The sequence below is a fragment of the Pteronotus mesoamericanus genome, unplaced genomic scaffold (genome assembly GCF_021234165.1).
Source record: "Pteronotus mesoamericanus isolate MK-2021 breed Mesoamerican mustached bat unplaced genomic scaffold, CSHL_Meso_final contig_24, whole genome shotgun sequence".
Lineage (NCBI taxonomy): Eukaryota > Metazoa > Chordata > Mammalia > Chiroptera > Mormoopidae > Pteronotus > Pteronotus mesoamericanus.
This window is the reverse complement of record NW_026555100.1, coordinates 4,443,144-4,460,487: the sequence shown is the minus strand read 5'-3', so window position 1 is coordinate 4,460,487 and position 17,344 is coordinate 4,443,144. Positions and strand designations below refer to the sequence as shown.

The 17,344-nt window shown below is 35.8% G+C and overlaps 1 protein-coding gene across 5 annotated transcripts in view; it reads left to right on the top strand.

The window, feature by feature from the left end:
- Positions 1 to 17,344, top strand: part of KAT6B (lysine acetyltransferase 6B) — a 173,059-nt gene that overhangs the window by 10,197 nt on the left and 145,518 nt on the right. For 4 of the 5 annotated variants that reach the window (XM_054572529.1, XM_054572531.1, XM_054572530.1 and 1 more), the window contains exons 2-3: positions 631 to 701; positions 3,475 to 4,357. In XM_054572529.1, coding sequence (XP_054428504.1) covers positions 3,737 to 4,357 — 621 coding nt within the window. In that variant the 5' untranslated portion in view covers positions 631 to 701; positions 3,475 to 3,736. Of the gene's footprint in view, positions 1 to 630; positions 702 to 3,474; positions 4,358 to 17,344 lie in introns of those variants that run through there. The other variant, XM_054572532.1, reaches the window with a different exon arrangement.

Sequence of the window (17,344 nt, the reverse complement as noted above, 5' to 3'; positions counted from 1 at the left end):
TATTTTGAGTATGTGGGCTGTCTCCTGCTGTTGACTTCTAGGGGGTTGAGGCCAGGGCTGCTGCTAAACATCTTTCAATGCATAAGGCAGCCACACAGCAAAGAATTATTTAAAGGCCACAATGTCAGTAGTACCAAGAAATTTACAAACCACTTTGATACCACGTTTGATCAGTCACAGCACCTTCTCCATACACTGCACAAATCTTTATTTTGCGTTTCAGTTACCTTTTTACCTTTCTTGAAATAATAAAGCATAGTATGCTAAAATGCTGTGTGTTTTCTTCCATCTTCAATATTAAGATGGCTGCAGAAAAATTCACCAGTTTTGATGTTTTTAAAAAATACATGCTATTTTATGCATGCATTCTATGCTAAAAAATGCATAGAATGTATATGACAGCTGTCATGATACATTCTAACAAAATTGTTTTTGAATGACATTAAAGACAACTAAGCACCACTAGAGCCATCGTATGGAAAAAACTAAATGGACTTCTTGGTCAGCCCAATACTAATAAACTCATTGCAGCTATGTTGAATAGTTGTGGAGAACCATACATAGATGGTTGCTGAATTTGAGGGATGTCCTCATGCCCAAATTAACATTAACTTTTTTTTCTTTTGGCAGATTTGCCTGAAGATCTGGACAATCTTCTTTTTTTGTCATGGACTACTAAAACATTTGGAGTTCCAATTCTGGTATTTTCCCTTATTTTATTATATTTTTATATAAAATGTCAGTGTTACTGAAATGTGTTGGTAATGGATAAGAATGATACTTTTGATTGTGGATAAGGATTGTGGTAACAGCTTGTCATGAAAGTGTATTTTGGGTATTTATTAATTATAAAATATGTTTTGTTTTAATGTATGTTCATTTGCTTTTGTAACCAAGATGACTGAAAGCAAATTTTCAGTATTAGATACTTTTCTGTGACTTCTTTGCCTGCTTTTGTATTTTTTTGTATTTTTGTGGAAATTATCTTAGTTGATTTATCCTGAATAAATGATGAAAAATGATATAATTACTTGGACACAGTAAAATGTCTTCTAATGAAATTTTGAGCCAAACAATTTTACTTTGAAAAGATCAGCTTCCTGTTCTAAGCTTTCTAACACAGAATGATTCTTGTGTTCTTTTGTGAAAATGGTTGCACTATGATTTCATTCCTAGACACACCATGTTCCATGTCTAACATTTTTGTCAGTGACTAACATAATGGCACAGAGGGATGTGCTTATTAGATTTGCAGATGACAGAATCAAACAAAATAATTTTATTGGATTGGAAGATAGATTCAAACCAACAGAATGAACTTGGACTGTAATAAAAATTTAAATCCAAGCATTTAAATTTGCACAATGACAGGAATGGAAAGACTCAACCTGACAGCATTTTTGAAAGAAGATTTGGGATTTTTCGTTGGACTGCATGCTTAGCATAACCAGTTGGGGGACAGGCCTGTTAAGAAAGTTCATGTAACCTTTGACTGCATTTATAATTGGATTAGCCACTAGTGAGCAATAAAGAGGGAGGTGTTTGGAAACCATGTGATATGTCAGAGTGGTAAGGAACTGGGATGTGAATGATCTAAAGTGCGACTGGAGGTAGAATGGGTTTAGACTGTAGTGGTTTTCAAAAGATACTTGTTTTCAAATGTTCAAAAACTTGTCATCTTAAAGAATTAATATGAATTCTTGAGATTGTTCCATGGGAACTAGGACTAGTAGATAGAAATTATGGGAAGGCAGATTTTGGCTCCTTTGAACAAGAAATATATTACAATTAGAGCTGTCCAATAGTGGACTGAGCTGCCTGAAAAAGTAACAAATTCTCAATCACTGGAAATATTTTGAGACTTTATGACCCATCTGCTGGAGATTTTAAACAAGGGATCTTTTTAATGGATAACTAAAAGTGGGGCTGGATGACCTCTGCAGTCCCTTCTGCCACAAGTTTCTGAATCTAAGGGGGAAAAATGGAGTGAACCTATAGTTTACTGATTGCAAGGAGGACAGTCCTTTAAACATCGGCTTTCACGCTGACTGAGTAAGTATAGGGCAGTCACCCAGTTGTTTTTCAGCAATAGAATCTTTGCAAGCAAATGTTGTATTTTTTAGGGTATGAGGCTAAAGTTTTGAGGAAAACAGTAATTTTCTTTTTTTAGGTACATTAAATCTTAATAACCAGAGATGACTTTAATTTTGTATTTTATGAGACATTCAGTGTGTAGACATCACATTTGATGGAAGTGATGACTGTATGTTGAATATTAGGTACTGTGTTCACTTAATTCTCTCAGTTCTGTCAGGGATATGTTAGTATTTTCCTACAGATAAAGTGACTGAAACTTAACTCACTTACCCAGGGTTTCTTTGCTAGACGTCGGTAGAGCTGGCATTCATACCGTTGATCTGATTGTCGAGGAAGACCTAGCTAGAACAGGCAATTGTGGCTCAGGTAAAGACAGTGCTGGACTTAAGTCAACTATTGACTCTTACCTTGAGTGAGCTCCGTTTTCCCCTTAGCCTCAGTCTACCCATAGCATTGTCCTGGAGATAAATGATAAGCTATATGTGAGCATAGTCTTAAACTTTGACCTATAAAAAGAGTTAAGATATGGACATTATCAGTGCAGAGGCAAGATTAGAGCCTAGATTTGACCTAACTTCTAGGCCAGGTGCTCTTTGCGGGTATTTGTAATACTAGATTAGAGGTCCAGGATGTTTCTTGTGCACACCAGGAGGCTCTCACAGAGCAGTGCCGCCATCTACCTGGAATCAGATTTGTGTGAACCATCCGTGTATCGAGCAGTTTCATGAGTTAACTGGGTAGTAAGGGACCTCGAATGCTACATTATTTAAAAGGTAAAGGGTTATGTTACTATATTCATTTCAGTTTTCCAACCTGAGGGTTAGAGAGTGTCACAGACTCTTTTTAAAGGGATGGGAGGATATGATTCTATAGAAGTGGCTAGATGGGAAATTTTTTTATGTGCAAGGCTTGAGAGATATCTAGTCAAAATAGGAGAATCAGGATTATTGCTCTTTTTTAGATTCAAGACTTCTTAAAGTAAATTTTAGGTACTTCCATCATATTTTTTGTATCATAGACTTATTCTTTGATATTGATTTTATGTTTATGATAGGCATATATCTTGAACCACTTCCATGTAATTTTATTACTTTCAGTAAAGGTTATCCATTAAGTATATAACTTAGCTGTGATTTCTTAAATGCCCCGTAAGTGACCTCATATAAATAACAAGTGAAAAATCCTAAAAAAATTCTTTCTCAGACTGAGACCCAATTCCTAGTTGGAAAATATAGTCGGTGAGACTTTGTTACATGATACTTTCCTGTCATTACTTCTGGGGTCATTTTGCATTGGAAAAAGTGATACTGAAGAGTCTTTTAATTTATTTTTAGAAGTCCCTTCATTAAGAGCCTTCTCCCCTTTTTGTCCTTCAAGGTCTTGATTTCCTACTTAAAGATGTTCTTCACCCGAATGCAGTCTTTCCTGTTGGTCAAATAAGACAACTCTCAACATTGCCTGTTTGTCCTCTTTTTAATCTCTTAAGGATGGATGTTTGTTTTTAAGATGTTGCTTAATATGTTCTGGAATACTCTGCCCATTTGTTGAATTGTAAATGACTTTTAAATGTTCAAGTTCTGTTAAATACAAGGAGAACCTCTATGGGTAACTTTTGTATTGAAGAAGTCATTTGTCAACCATGGTAAAACTTGCAAACCCACTTTATACAGAGTGGATTCTTGAAGCTATACAGAAAATTAAAAAGCAAAAGCAAAGGCCCTCTGAGGAGAGAATCTGCCATGCAGTCAGTACTTCCCATGGGTTGGATAAGAAGACAGTCTCTGAACAGCTGGAACTCAGTGTTCAGGATGGCTCAGTTCTCAAAGTCACCAACAAAGGCCTTGCCTCCTATAAGGACCCAGACAACCCTGGGCGTTTTTCATCGGTTAAACCAGGCACTTTTCCTAAGTCAACCAAGGGGTCTAGAGGAACATGTAATGATCTCCGCAATGTAGATTGGAATAAACTTTTAAGGAGAGCAATTGAAGGACTTGAGGAGCCAAATGGCTCCTCCCTGAAGAACATAGAGAAGTATCTCAGAAGTCAGAATGATCTCACAAGCACGACCAACAACCCAGCCTTTCAGCAGCGGCTGCGACTGGGGGCCAAACGTGCCGTGAACAATGGGAGGTTACTGAAGGACGGACCGCAGTACAGGGTCAATTATGGAAGCTCAGATGGCAAAGGGGCTCCTAAATATCCCAGTGCTTTCCCATCCTCGCTTCCACCTGTCAGCCTTCTGCCCCATGAGAAAGACCAGGTAAGTGAAGAGAGAATGTTAATGCATTCTAAATATTGCCCTTTTGACTTGTATATTTGCAGTTAAATTTTATATGGACAGAAGTTCTGAGTAAAGTTTGATAAAATCAAATGTTTTTGCCTTAGAGCAGGCTTTTATATTTTAGAATGTATATATTGTCTTACAATATAAAATATTCTATATTATTTTACAGTGTTTTGAGGGCTTCCTCATTCATTGTTTGACTAAGAATTTAATGTGGTAATTATGTAATTTATTTTTTAAACTCCAATTGCTAACCTGCTAACTGGTGAGTGCTTGAAGTGACCAGGATAGATAGCTTTAATCCTCCTTCCTTGAGGCAGGATCATATATGTTTTTAAAAATCTAAGGAAGGACACTGTATATTTTTCTTTTTAATTATTATTTATCTTTATTTTCAGGTTTATTGAGGTATAATGTATATTTTCCTCTTTATTACTATTTTCAGTGAAGAATTTATAGACGAATTATTTTAATGCTGATAGTCTATGCATTCCTGTAATTGTTTTAATATGTGAAATAAGTCCTGCCTATTTCAATTTGAAGTCATTTATTATTGCCTGCTTCTCAGTGGATGAAAGTGAATGTTTATTTTGTCTCATAATGTTTCTTATTCTCTTTGGTTTTTCTGGACCTTATGTTACTTCTGGAGTATTTATACATATATGGCAGATTTCTCCTCCAGTTACTCTTTCAAAGGTATTGAAATTGTGGCCCAAACTAGAACCAAAGTAGAGCAACAACAAATTGTATATAACAATACAGATCCTTCAGTTTTGGGGCTTGTTTTCTGTCTTGTGGGCGAGTGGATACATTTATATTAATTAATGTTACATCCTGTAAACCATTAATAATTATTGCTAGAAAGGGTGGTTATACATGTTAACTACATTTTTAGAAGTGATAGAAACAGAAATGTTACAAAAAGTTGTATTGGTGGCTGTGCTTTTTCTCTTTGGACGCTGTCAGCCTTTAAGATAAACACTGCTTCCTTCAGTGCTTTACACGGTAGGGACCCAGCTCTAGAAACTGGGTAAGACCAGGTAGTTTGCCTTTTCATGGACTAATCTGAACCCTAGCATTTGTATCTTAACTTTATTTTTATTTTATTAGTTTTCCTCAACATTTATTTTGTCCTTTGATGGTATTTGTCTTTGCGTAAGCAACTCCCAATTCTTTGTGAGAGAATGTGGGCATAAAGAAAGAAGTTAACCTATGAAGATTTCTTTTTAATAACATTTGTTTAAAAAAAAAAAATACAGCAAGTGTCAAATCCTAATTCCTGTATGTGACACAGCCACACTGAGCACTTCCGTTTCTCATTAAATATTTTTATAAAAGCTTACAATATGAGGAAATTTCTTCAAGGGAGTATAGAGCCCTTTCTTGAGAATTTGAATATCTTTGTTTTTAAAATATGTACGTTACCCTAAGGTATATTAAGGTTTTATAATGATCAGGTATGTGGACTAATTCAGGCAGCTTTAGGCAATGTAATAGTATGTTTCAATAATTTTGTGACTCAGGGAATATTTTTACTTGTGATAGAGGAGTCAATACAGGTTTTCCATAGTTCCTTTCCTGTCCTTCTCTTTCACCTTGCCCACCATTTCTTGCTAACCTTATCATATTTTTTTTCTTATAGCATCTGTACCAAAGTATTTTTAGTCTGAAGGAAAATTCATGTCTGAAAGTGTCTAGGATTGAGAACAGCGTAATTTATTGCTTAGCACGCAGTTGTTACTGCTCTTTTTGTGATGCCGATCTTTAAATTGTCCAGTTAGCACCATCATATAACAAGGAAAGCTGAGAAAGTGTGTTCTAGAATTTTTGTTTGATGAAATTTGAAGATCAGTTGTATTGAATAATTATAATCTAGTTCTTAAGAATGACAATAAGTGAAAATGAGGTCAAGTCCTTTTGGCCACAATGTATTATACTGCTTGTATGTTACAATAGCATTTTTCCTTAAAAAATGTAATAAAAACTACGTCATCATATACTACCCTTTGAGATTGCAAGTGGTAAATAATTGACAACGATGATGTGAACTTGCTAAGTAAATGTAATAGAAATTCTTAACCTGGTGGTTCCATGAATGAGTGTGGGGAAGGTATACCACACATCCCCTGAAATCAAACAGTTATGTGTATCCACATGTTTTTCTAGGGTCAGGGTCTAAGGTTTTTATCAGATTCCAAAAGGGATCCAGTGTGTTAAATAGCCAGTGTGAACATTTTTTTGTACTGTTGAAAATATTTTGAATTTCTTCCTCTAAAACCATAATATGGTAATGATTATCTTGCTTTTGCGGCTGAACTTGGATCTGTATTGGTTGGTTGTATCGTAGTTTCTTGTATATGGGACTTTTTCTAATATATTTGAAAGACAGATTATCATTGTTTTTGTGCTAGAAGTCTATAGCATTTGCATTGTGGGAGGACATTGATGATATAAATAGCAACTGTTTGTACAGAGAGTGTGTAATCTCAATTACAATTTAGTCAACTGATGTCTTTCAAAGAAGCTATTATTCTAGTTACTTTGCCTGAGCAGTTTCATTTAACTGTAAAAAAAAAATAGTAAAAATAATAACTAACATTTCTTAAAGTTTAAATGCTGGTTTAATGCATTCTAAATATTGCCCATTTGACTTTGTGTAAAGCACTATTCCAAGTGCTTTATATTTATTATCTCCTTATCACAGCAACTATTAGAGCTATAGATTATTGTCCTTACTTTGCAGATGAAAAACTGAGGCTAAAAACCTAAGTAATTTGTCCGAGGTCACTTAAAGAGCTGGTGAGTAGTGAAGCCAAGATTCTAATGAGACAGTCTGCCTCCAGACCTCTTTTATACTGGTCCACATTAGTGACTTTTCATTAACAGTAAAAGTATCTCTTCCAGCTCCACAGATACTTAGAAGCAGTTTTCCCCCAACAAATAGATTTTTGGCATTTTAAATTTGGTAGCTGCAATGAGCCTATTACAGTTTTTAAAGCACATATTATTTATAATATTAGCAATATGGGAAAACAGTAGGGAAAAGAGTAAATCTGTGCCTAATTAGATTTAACATCATCATCATTCCTATGCATGACTGCTAGGAAGAATACAATGCAAGTTAAAAAAGAAGGCTGCTTTCCTTTCTGAAATGTAATTGCACATCTTCTGATAGATGTTACCACACTGGCTTCTTAGCAGGACTTCTTTGTATTTATTTAAGAAAGCTCTCTTTGGAGAGGTGATATAGAAATGAATTAAACAACTGAAGATAACGTTCTATCTTTGACTTGGTGAGGGAACTCCTAAAGGGTAGTATTAGTGTTTCTCATTAAAAGTGGTAAAGCTCAATTAAGTCAGATTATTAGGACTTTGGAAAGTCAAATATTTTAAGAGAGAGTTCAGTTATCACTACAGACTTTGTAGCATTAAGATTCCATTTGAACATTTAGGCTTCAGCATTTTTATAAAATTGGCTTAGTTCAATTTTAAACAGATTCCTTGGTATTTCACTTGATTGGGAATATCTTCCTAAAATTTATTTCATGTCAAGTCTTGGTATGTTTCTAGTACAGTACATAATAAATAGGACCTTTCATTCTAGACTATACAGTTAAAAAGGGAGATACTTCTAATATCAGGTAGGGTATTTGATTTTTTTTTTTTTTTAAGAAATGGAATGACTTAAATTTTATAAAAACATTCAAATATAATTACAAAAACAATGATGCTGTCATTAAGAAAAATGGATGAGTTTGAAAAGGAGCACAGTTGATCAGAGGTAAGGCTAAGAAACAAAATTGTTTCATTTCTTGTGGTCTTGGTTCATTCAGTTGTTTATTCTAGTTGTCTCCACCTTGTTTAGGGAGCTATTTTATTAGGATTTTTGGCAGTGTTACTAGTATGGAATATTTCCATAAGTAGAAGATTAATGTTGTCATACATCAGTTTCTTGTGTTGTAGAAATGTCATAAATCAAAGAACTTTAGATTTTCCTTCCTTCACTTTTCTCCATTCTGTCCTCCAGTCTACCATCCCATTATCCTTGCCCTAGAGAGAACCTCCTCATCTCTCTCTGGTACTTTTCCAATTGCCTGTGCTCTGTGCAGCACCATTCACTTGACCTTTGATGGGGCAGAGACTTCCAGAAGTCTCTCAGCCCTAAGGGGAATTGTTCGTAGTTTCAGACAACTCTGCATCTTTTTGGCAGAAATATGTGTATTTTTTACCTGCTAGTTAGTTATATAGAGTTCAGATGTCCTCCTCTCGTTGTCCTTCTTAGTTTTCCTTTGAATTGGTGTCCTTTATATTGCAGATGTCACATTTCTCAGAGAATGCTTAGCTAAGTGTATTCACCTGAGTAGGATAAAGCCCTAAATATTGCAAAATATACTCTTCCGTATAACCTGAATTTTGGAATTGATATGGATGAAAGTCAGTTTTAGAATGACTAAAGTCAGACAGAAGCCTATTATGATGTGAAAGAATAGGTGAATTGAATATTTGCTGTCCCAGGGTCAGGGGAGGAAAAAGACTGTAGTTCATGTTGTTAATTAATCTTCTGAAGTTTTTGAAAATTAGCAGAGTGTCTGAGGACAGGTTTTGTGAGCAGATAGTACTAGTTGTTGAGGCATTGTTGAGAGAGCCCTTGAATTGTCTCAATCTAGTTAGTTGAGTCAGCGAAAGATAAAATGAAGAGTGAATAAGTCTTTCTATTGCACTCTGGGGCATGACAGCTTGTTCCACTTCGGAGCTTTTTATCAAGATGGGACTTGTCTAGAGTTCTAATGAAATAGGCTTCAGGTAAACTAGAAACATAATGTTAGAAGATTTTGACTCTTAAAATGAGTGTTAAACATTGCTTTTTGCTCTTTGGATCTAGATGTATTTGATACTGTAATTACCTTTTCTACAACATGGATCGTGATGTGAATGATCATACTATTTTCTGATGTCCTAATGGTATTTTTCTTCCAAGCATTAAGGATGCAAAGGGTATGGTTTCTTGACTAATTTGGGATATTTTCAGCAGTTTTCTGGAATTTATCCTTGTATTCCATATACCTTTGGATTACTACAGCTACATTTGTTACACTTTCAGTCAGTGCTAAGAAAATTTGTACTGTGTAGCTTTGAAGTTATGTAACAGTTAAGTGCTATTTGCTAGTTTATTCTGATTGTATTGTGGGTGGCAAAGACATTTATTTATCCTTTCCTTTCTAACTTTATTTAATAAATAGTATATTTCAATGTTTCTTTGGGTGAAAGGGTGTTCTTTTCATGTATTTTATATTTGTACATAATAATGTATGAAGGATACAAGAGAAAATGTGATTGTTTTATCATTGTAATAGCAAAAGTAGATTGTAAAATTCATGACTTTTTGTTTTGTTTATAACTTCATTTTCTTGGTCTCTACATTAAACTACAGTACATTTGATGAAACTATTTAGTCTATTTACACCAATATTTAAAATGTGAATTTGCATCTTCGCACATACTTTGATCTCTTCAATCTATTAATGTCTCTAAGTACATAAACATCAGTTAGCTCACTAAATTAAAGTTAGCAAATGAGTCAGCCATGTAATTTGTGGCATGTTGAGTTAGCAGGGGCATGAGGAAAGTACGTTTTTATTTGTGTGTGGGTGCTCTTATTGTCTTTAGGTGATGGGGAGTTTGTACATGTAAGAAAATGAGGTATGGCAGTGAACAGTGTGAAATGCTAATCACTGTTCTGCTTCTGCTTGGGACTGGACTGCTTTCCCAGAGAAGTCTCCAGGAGTTGCAAAATGTATACTGTTGTTTTTCCTTTTATAAGTGAACCTTTAATTAACAGGATATTAATGTAGACTAGAACTTCTTGGGTTTGTTTTATGAAAGGTAATATTTTGAAAAATCTGCAAAAGGAACTATATAGACAAAGTCCTAGAATGAATGCAATTAGACTTAAACTGTGAGGCTGGGCTCTACAAAGCTATAAAATAAATACTAATCAATGGTCTAAGTAAAACCCAGGAAGGATTTGTGTTAATTTGACAAATGGGTTTAGAATTCTTTAGTCATTATTTTTTAGAAACCAGCTTTGTTCATACATCCTTTCTCTAATTTGCTTTACTTTTGATCTTTGATAAAACCAGCTGCAATTTTGTTTCATTAACAAACTTAACTGGTTAACAGATGTTTGTTTTGGCTTGATTGTGTCCTTTCTATTAGAAACAGCATAAGCATACACAGAAACCATGCTGGGCCTTTTCCTGTCTGTAGTTAGACAGGCATTTCAGAAGAGCAACTTCATTTTATTCACAAGTTCAATTTTTGTTCCTCTGTACTATTATTGTAGGTACATTGTTGCTATATGTACAAATATTTTAGCTCTTGCTCCTCCTGTCAGGGAGGTCTTTTGTTCTTAATCCTCCATCTGTGAGTCCAGTATATTCCTTCCCCCACCCTCTGTGCCCCCCTGCCCCCGCCTTTTCCAGCATTGCTAAAATCTTAGTGTGCAGGGAAAAGGTATTGAAAAAAAGGTAATTGAGATATCAATGACCCTTCCACAGTTCTAGGGAGGGAATGGGACCAGCCTGGTGAATTTAGATAATTTCTTCCATCTTCTTTGATGTCAGTAAGCTACCATATGGAAAGCAATGAGGCCTACAGGAAGGGGGTGAGCCATGGTCTGGGCTGCCTGTGATACTCGGAGTGATGTGGGCTGGGAGCCAGAGACAGCACTTAAATGTTTTTGTAATAGTTTCTGATGCCGCTGGTTGTGCTTTTTGCCCATGGTTTACTGCCGTGCTTGTGACCCTCTTAGATCATGAATGAGTGATGAAGTTCAAAAAAACAAAGATTATATGAGGCGAGAGAAACGGTAGTAAGAGAAGCAAAGAATGCCCAAATTAAACTTCAGCATTAAGAACATCAAATGATGATTCCTATTTGATATTTCATCAACTTGTTCCCCAAACTGGCATTTTAATAACATGTAGAAGCTTCTACCTTATAATCAAAACCCATCCCTAGCTATTGAGCTTTGAGATGGAGTAAAGCAGCCCAAACAGGATCTGCTAGTAGAAGAGTATGGATTGTTTGAAGAACATAAGCTATTTCATGTAGTTAGACTACTGGCAGGATGTGAGGAGAGTGGGAAAGGCAGGCAATGGCAGGAGCCAGGAAGATATTTCCCCTTTAACTTTGTGATTTACAAGATTGTAATATTTCTGAAAAGTTGAAAGAGTAGTATAATAACTGCTGTATTTCTTTTACCTATATTCACCAGTTGTTAACATTTTGCCACATTTATTTTCTTCCCTGTGTGTGTTTTCATATGTGTATGTATTTACATATACACACATACACATACTCATAATTTGTGACTGAACTATTCAAAAATACTAATGATATTAAGCATAATGGTATTAAGATATCATGGTATTAAGTTCTAATACTAACTGTATATGCGGTCTGTCCACAAAGTATACAGCCATGCACTATGAAAAATAGAGACATTTATTGAAGAAGATACAAGAAACACTGTACATGGGACAATGATGTCTCAGTCTCCTTCAAAGTAGGCACCTTGGGACCTCACACAGTTCTCCCAGTTGCCATCAGCTGCCCCATTGTATTTTCTGAGCCTCATCAATGGTCTGAAATCTCTTCCCTTTCAAAGGTGATTTTAGTTTGGGGGAAAGCCAGAAGTCGCAGGGCACCAGATGTGGGCTGTAGAGGGGCTGAGTCACCTGAGTGATTGGATGTTTTGCAAAAAAACTCGGCACAAGACAAGTTGCGTGAGTGGGCGTGTCATCGTGGTGAAGTTACCAATCACCAGTTGCCCATAGCTGTAGCCTTCTGAAGTGTCCGAATAGTTTTCTGTGGAGGAATGCTCAAGCTCAATGCTTGCTCAGACATTTTGAATGCAATGGTGACAGACTACACACGCTCACTCAGTGGGCGTCTACTGCCCCCACTGACTAGTACTGTGAAGTCATTATTATTCACCCATGCGCATTCCAGTCCACTTTCCTTGACTTCCAGGTTACAAAATGTTGCACAAACCATTCTCATTATATTAATAATGGCTGGACTTTTTCTGGACAGATTTCGGAACATTCTTCTGTATAACCACAATACTATTATCTCATGTAAGAGATTCAACAGTGGAATAAGAGTGTTATCTAATAGTCCATATTTCCTTAAATGGCCCCAAAATGTTGCTTCAAATTTTTGTTTTTGATGAAGGATCCAGTTAAGGATCACACATCGCATTTGGTTGTCAAATCTCCTTTAATAGAGAACAGTTTCCCTCTTTATTTTTTTGCTGCTTCTGTCAGTCACTTTTTTGAAGGATTTAGGCCAATTGTCATGTAGGATGTTTTACAACACAATTAGTGTTTGCCTGATTATGTCCTCGTGATTGGATTCCGGGTACACATTTTGGCAAGAATACTGCACAGGTGATATTGTGTATTTCCTCTTTTGTCATAAACGGGAAACATCGTTTTAGGTTATCTTGTTATTAGTGGTGCTTTTTCATCAGTTGGTTAAGGTGGTGGCTGCAAGATCTCTTACTAAAGGCACTTTTTTCCCCTTTTGTTGTTAATAAGTAGCCTGTGTAGTGACACTTTGAGACTGTGTGAATAGCCTTTTATCCAGTGTGTATTAGTTTCCTATTAGTGCTGTAACAAATTACCATAAACGAGTGGCTTAAAACAATGCAAATTTGCTGTCTTTTACAGTTCTGTAGGTCTCAAGTACAACATGAGTCTCATTTGGTTAAAAATCAGTGTCAGGAAGGCAGCATTCTTCTGGAGGCTCTAGGATAGAATCCGTTTCCTCACCTTTTCCAACTTCTACAGGCTGCTTGCATTCCTTAGCTCATGACCCCTTCCCTCTTCCCTCCATCTTCAAAGCCAGCAACATTGCATCTCTCTTTTTTTCAAGTCTTATTTTTCTCTGACCACAGCCTGGATAGCATTTAAAGAATTCATATGATTAGGTGGGGGCTACTGATATAATCCCAGATAATCTCCCCATCTAGAAGTTCTTAATCACAGCTGTAAGGTCATTTTGCCATGCAAGGTGACAGATTTGCAGGTTCTCGGCATTAGGAAGTGGACATTTGTGTGTGTGTGTATGGTGTGGCGGGTGGTCAATATCCTGCCTGCCACACAGCGGTTTCAGTACCCTCACCTAAATCAATTTTTTTTGCATTGGAGGTTTCAAGTCTTTGAAGGTTTTGAGGCTGTAAGTCTGCTTAGAAAGGAATGAATCATGGTTTATGGGAGTAATGCTAATTGAAGCTGGGAATTCAGAGGCCTGAGTTCTAGTTCTGATGATGTATCCTGAATCATTTCCATGGGGGCAGAAGCAGGGACTGCCTTCTGCTTCTATTTTGTGTTTATTTACTCACCAGTCGAATGAAGAACCAAAAAATGGATTTGGCATGATTAGCTTGAGAATTTTTAACAACTGGAGTTTTGATATCCAAAATATTTTCTAAGAAGTGCACTTAAAGTTGTAGAGGAGGGTCTTTCACTTAAATGCACACAGATGCATGAAAATAAATAATTTAATAAGATAGGCTCTTCAGTGACATTTTAATGATTTAAGTAGCATTTGAAGAATTTTATGTCTATTATTTAAATGTGAATAATTTTCAATTAGAGAACCCTAGATAGGCTGAAAAATAGACAGACTTATTTTAAAAAGAACAATATCACACTTACAATGCTATATGTAAGTTATATCCCAACAAACTTGGGCAAAAATGAAAAATATCATGCAGGTGGATGTATATTACTTTGTTTCAGGTCTTAGTAAAAACTTAGAAAAAATAAATATCAAATCAAGATTCATAAAGGCAGTTAACATTAAGAATCTTCCATTTCCCTTTTTTCACAATATTTTAGTAAGGTCTTTTGCAGTAGCTGTAGTTGTTTGGAATGCTTTGGAGATACTGTTGCAGTTGTTTAAGAATAACTATTTAGTTATCAGCCTATAAATGCACTTTCAAGAGCTGATAAAAAAAGATGATCTTCTCATTTGATGAGCCCTGGCCCTCTCTAAACCTTCTATCTTATCTCATTTTCCACCAGCTATGAGATATAACAAGATGCCAACAATTACATCCTCACTAAGCATTTATACCCACGTATAAAATCACCTCTTTATTGGAAAATTGTGTAATATCTTGATTTCAATTTAACATGACATGTTGGTAGCAATAAATCTTGTTTGGGTATGAACACAAGCCTGCAGGCAGTTTGCAGAACATTGATCAGGTGCAAATTGTATGTATTTTTCTAGCATCTAAAGATTTCAGAGCAAAATAAAATAAATTGTTATCATCAAGACCACCTCTTTTTAGGTAGTTTTTAAATCTGACATAGTAGATCACCATGCATCTTGTGGAAAGTGCCTTGACTTTCCTAAATCCATGATTTGTGTTTGTGACCATTTTAGTTCACCATTTCCTCTTTTGTCACATCAGGAGATATGATATACAGCAAAAGCAAAAGAACATGGTTAAAATATATATTTGTGCTTTGTAAAAAGTGCGTAATAGTTCATGTTAGATTTGAAAGCTTTACCGAAACATGAAAAAAGAGATATTAGTATCATGTTAACTTAATGCTTTCTGTATACCAGGTAATGTTCTAAGTATTTAATACATACAGAATAATTTTTTTTAAAAGATTTTATTTATTTATACTTAGAGACATGGGAAGGGCAGGAGAAAGAGAGGGAGAGAAACATCAATGCGTTGTTGCCTCTTGCGTGTCCCCCACTGCGGACCTGGCCTGCAACCCAGGCATGTGAACCGACTGGGAATCGAACCAGTGATCCTTTGGTTTGCAGGCCGGCACTCAGTCCACTGAGCCACACCAACAAAATAAGTTTTTATAAAATTTACAAAATAAGTTTTTATAAACTTATTAAAAAATTAATGAAATAATTTTATATAAAACCTGAGACATAGTACTGTTACTAATGGAATTTTACAGGTGAAAAAGCAGGCCAGATAAGGCACCTTGCCCAAGAGTACACAGGAAGTGTTTGAGGTGATGTTTCAATCCTGGCACACAGGTTGGAGTACAGCCACTTCACCACCTTCTAGGTGTCTCATATATTTGGATGAAATCAACACATATCTATTGAATTCTTGTAACATATAAAACACTGTACTAAACACTCTAGAAGTCACAAAATGCAAACTATATTCAAATTGTAATTAAAATCACCATTTGAAACATACTAAGATATGCAGCTATGTAATTCCTCCTCAGAAAGACCAGGGCAATGATCTTCTTTTTTCAGAGTGATTGAAATGTTCTTTAGGAGTGAATAATAAGGGCCAGCATTTATATAATGCTTACTATGAGTCAGGCACTACTTAAAGTGCTTTGAATATGATAACTTAACTGTGGGATAGTATTTCTTTTCATTTTTAGTTGGCAAAAGAAGGAACTGAGGCACATGAGATAAAAGGACTTGCCCAAAGTCACATAGCTATTGTGTAGTAGAGCCAGAATTCAAACCCAGGCATCTTGGCTTTGTAGTCTGTATACTTAACCATTATACTATATGGCCTCTTATTTTTCTCCTGAAGAAAAAAAAATTTAAAGGAAAGGTATTGAAAAGAATTACACACAGATTCTTATAAACCTGGACCTCTAAGTGACTAAAATGTGTTTATAAGCCCTGGCTTGGTAGCTCAATTTGTTAGAGCACCATCCCATTATGCGAAGGTTGCAGTTTGATCCCTGGTCAGGGCACATACAGGAATCAGCCAATGAATGCAAAATAAGTGGAACAACAAATTGATCCCCCCCCTCTCAAATAATTTTTTAAAAAATGTTTTTAATGGGAGTCACTGAAAAAAACTTGTTAAAAATTCATTTAAGGTGGCTTTTCCTAAATGATGTTCTGAGTTAGAAAGAAGTAAAGTATTCCTTAAGATGTTAATGATGTTGTTCTGGCTGGTATGGTTTAGTGGATTGAGCTTGGGCCTGCAAACCAAAAGGTCAACAGTTCAGTTCCCAGTTGGGGCACAAGCCTGGGTTGTGGGCAAGGTCCCCAGTGGGGTACGCACAAGAGGCAACCACACATTGATGTTTCTTTCCCTTTCTCTCTCCTTCCCCTCTCTAAAAGTAAATAAATAAAATCTTTAAAAAAAAACACATCATCATAGGTCTAGTTGCCTGTCTTTAAAAAAAAAAAAAAAAAAAGATGTTAATAATGTTTTGAGATTTAAAGTCCCCAAGAAGTTCTGAAATTTAGCTTGCTTAGCCCACAGTTTCCCAAGATGATTCAGTAATGTGCCCTCTCCTCTCCCATTCCCACAACAGCCATTCAGGAAATTTTTGCATTTGGTAACATAGTTTGGATAGGGCTGTTATGTAAGATTATATTGCTAATCCCTTTCCTCATTTCTCCCAAATACACATCCCAAAGACAAGCAATACACATCCCAAAGAAAACCATTGGTTAATTGAACTTGGTGTTTGTCCTTCAGAATGGAGGACCAAAAGTCATCAAATTCATACCTTGTCTCTAATAAATTAATTTAGTAAAACTGTTGTATGATGACTTTTCAACTGGAGAATAACATTTTAAAGTTGCAGGTGATTGTTAAGATCACAAGTTCAAAAAGTTTTAAGCTGAGGTCCAAGGACACCTCTCAGGGGGTTTGTGAACCCCTGAAATTGTATGTAGAATGCTGGACTTATATATTTGTGAGTATTTTTCCAGAGCCTCTTGACTCTCCCCTCCTTTAGCAGGTCATTTGACTCAGGGCAATGGTTCCCAGACTTTGCTGCACATTTCAATCATCTGTTAAAAATTTTGATTCCCTGATTAACCCTCACACCCATTAAATCAGAATGTATTAGAAGTTTTTGAAGATCTCAGGCACGGCAAAAGTTTGGGAATCAGTGCCTGAGGCTAACTTTCTTCTTTTATAGA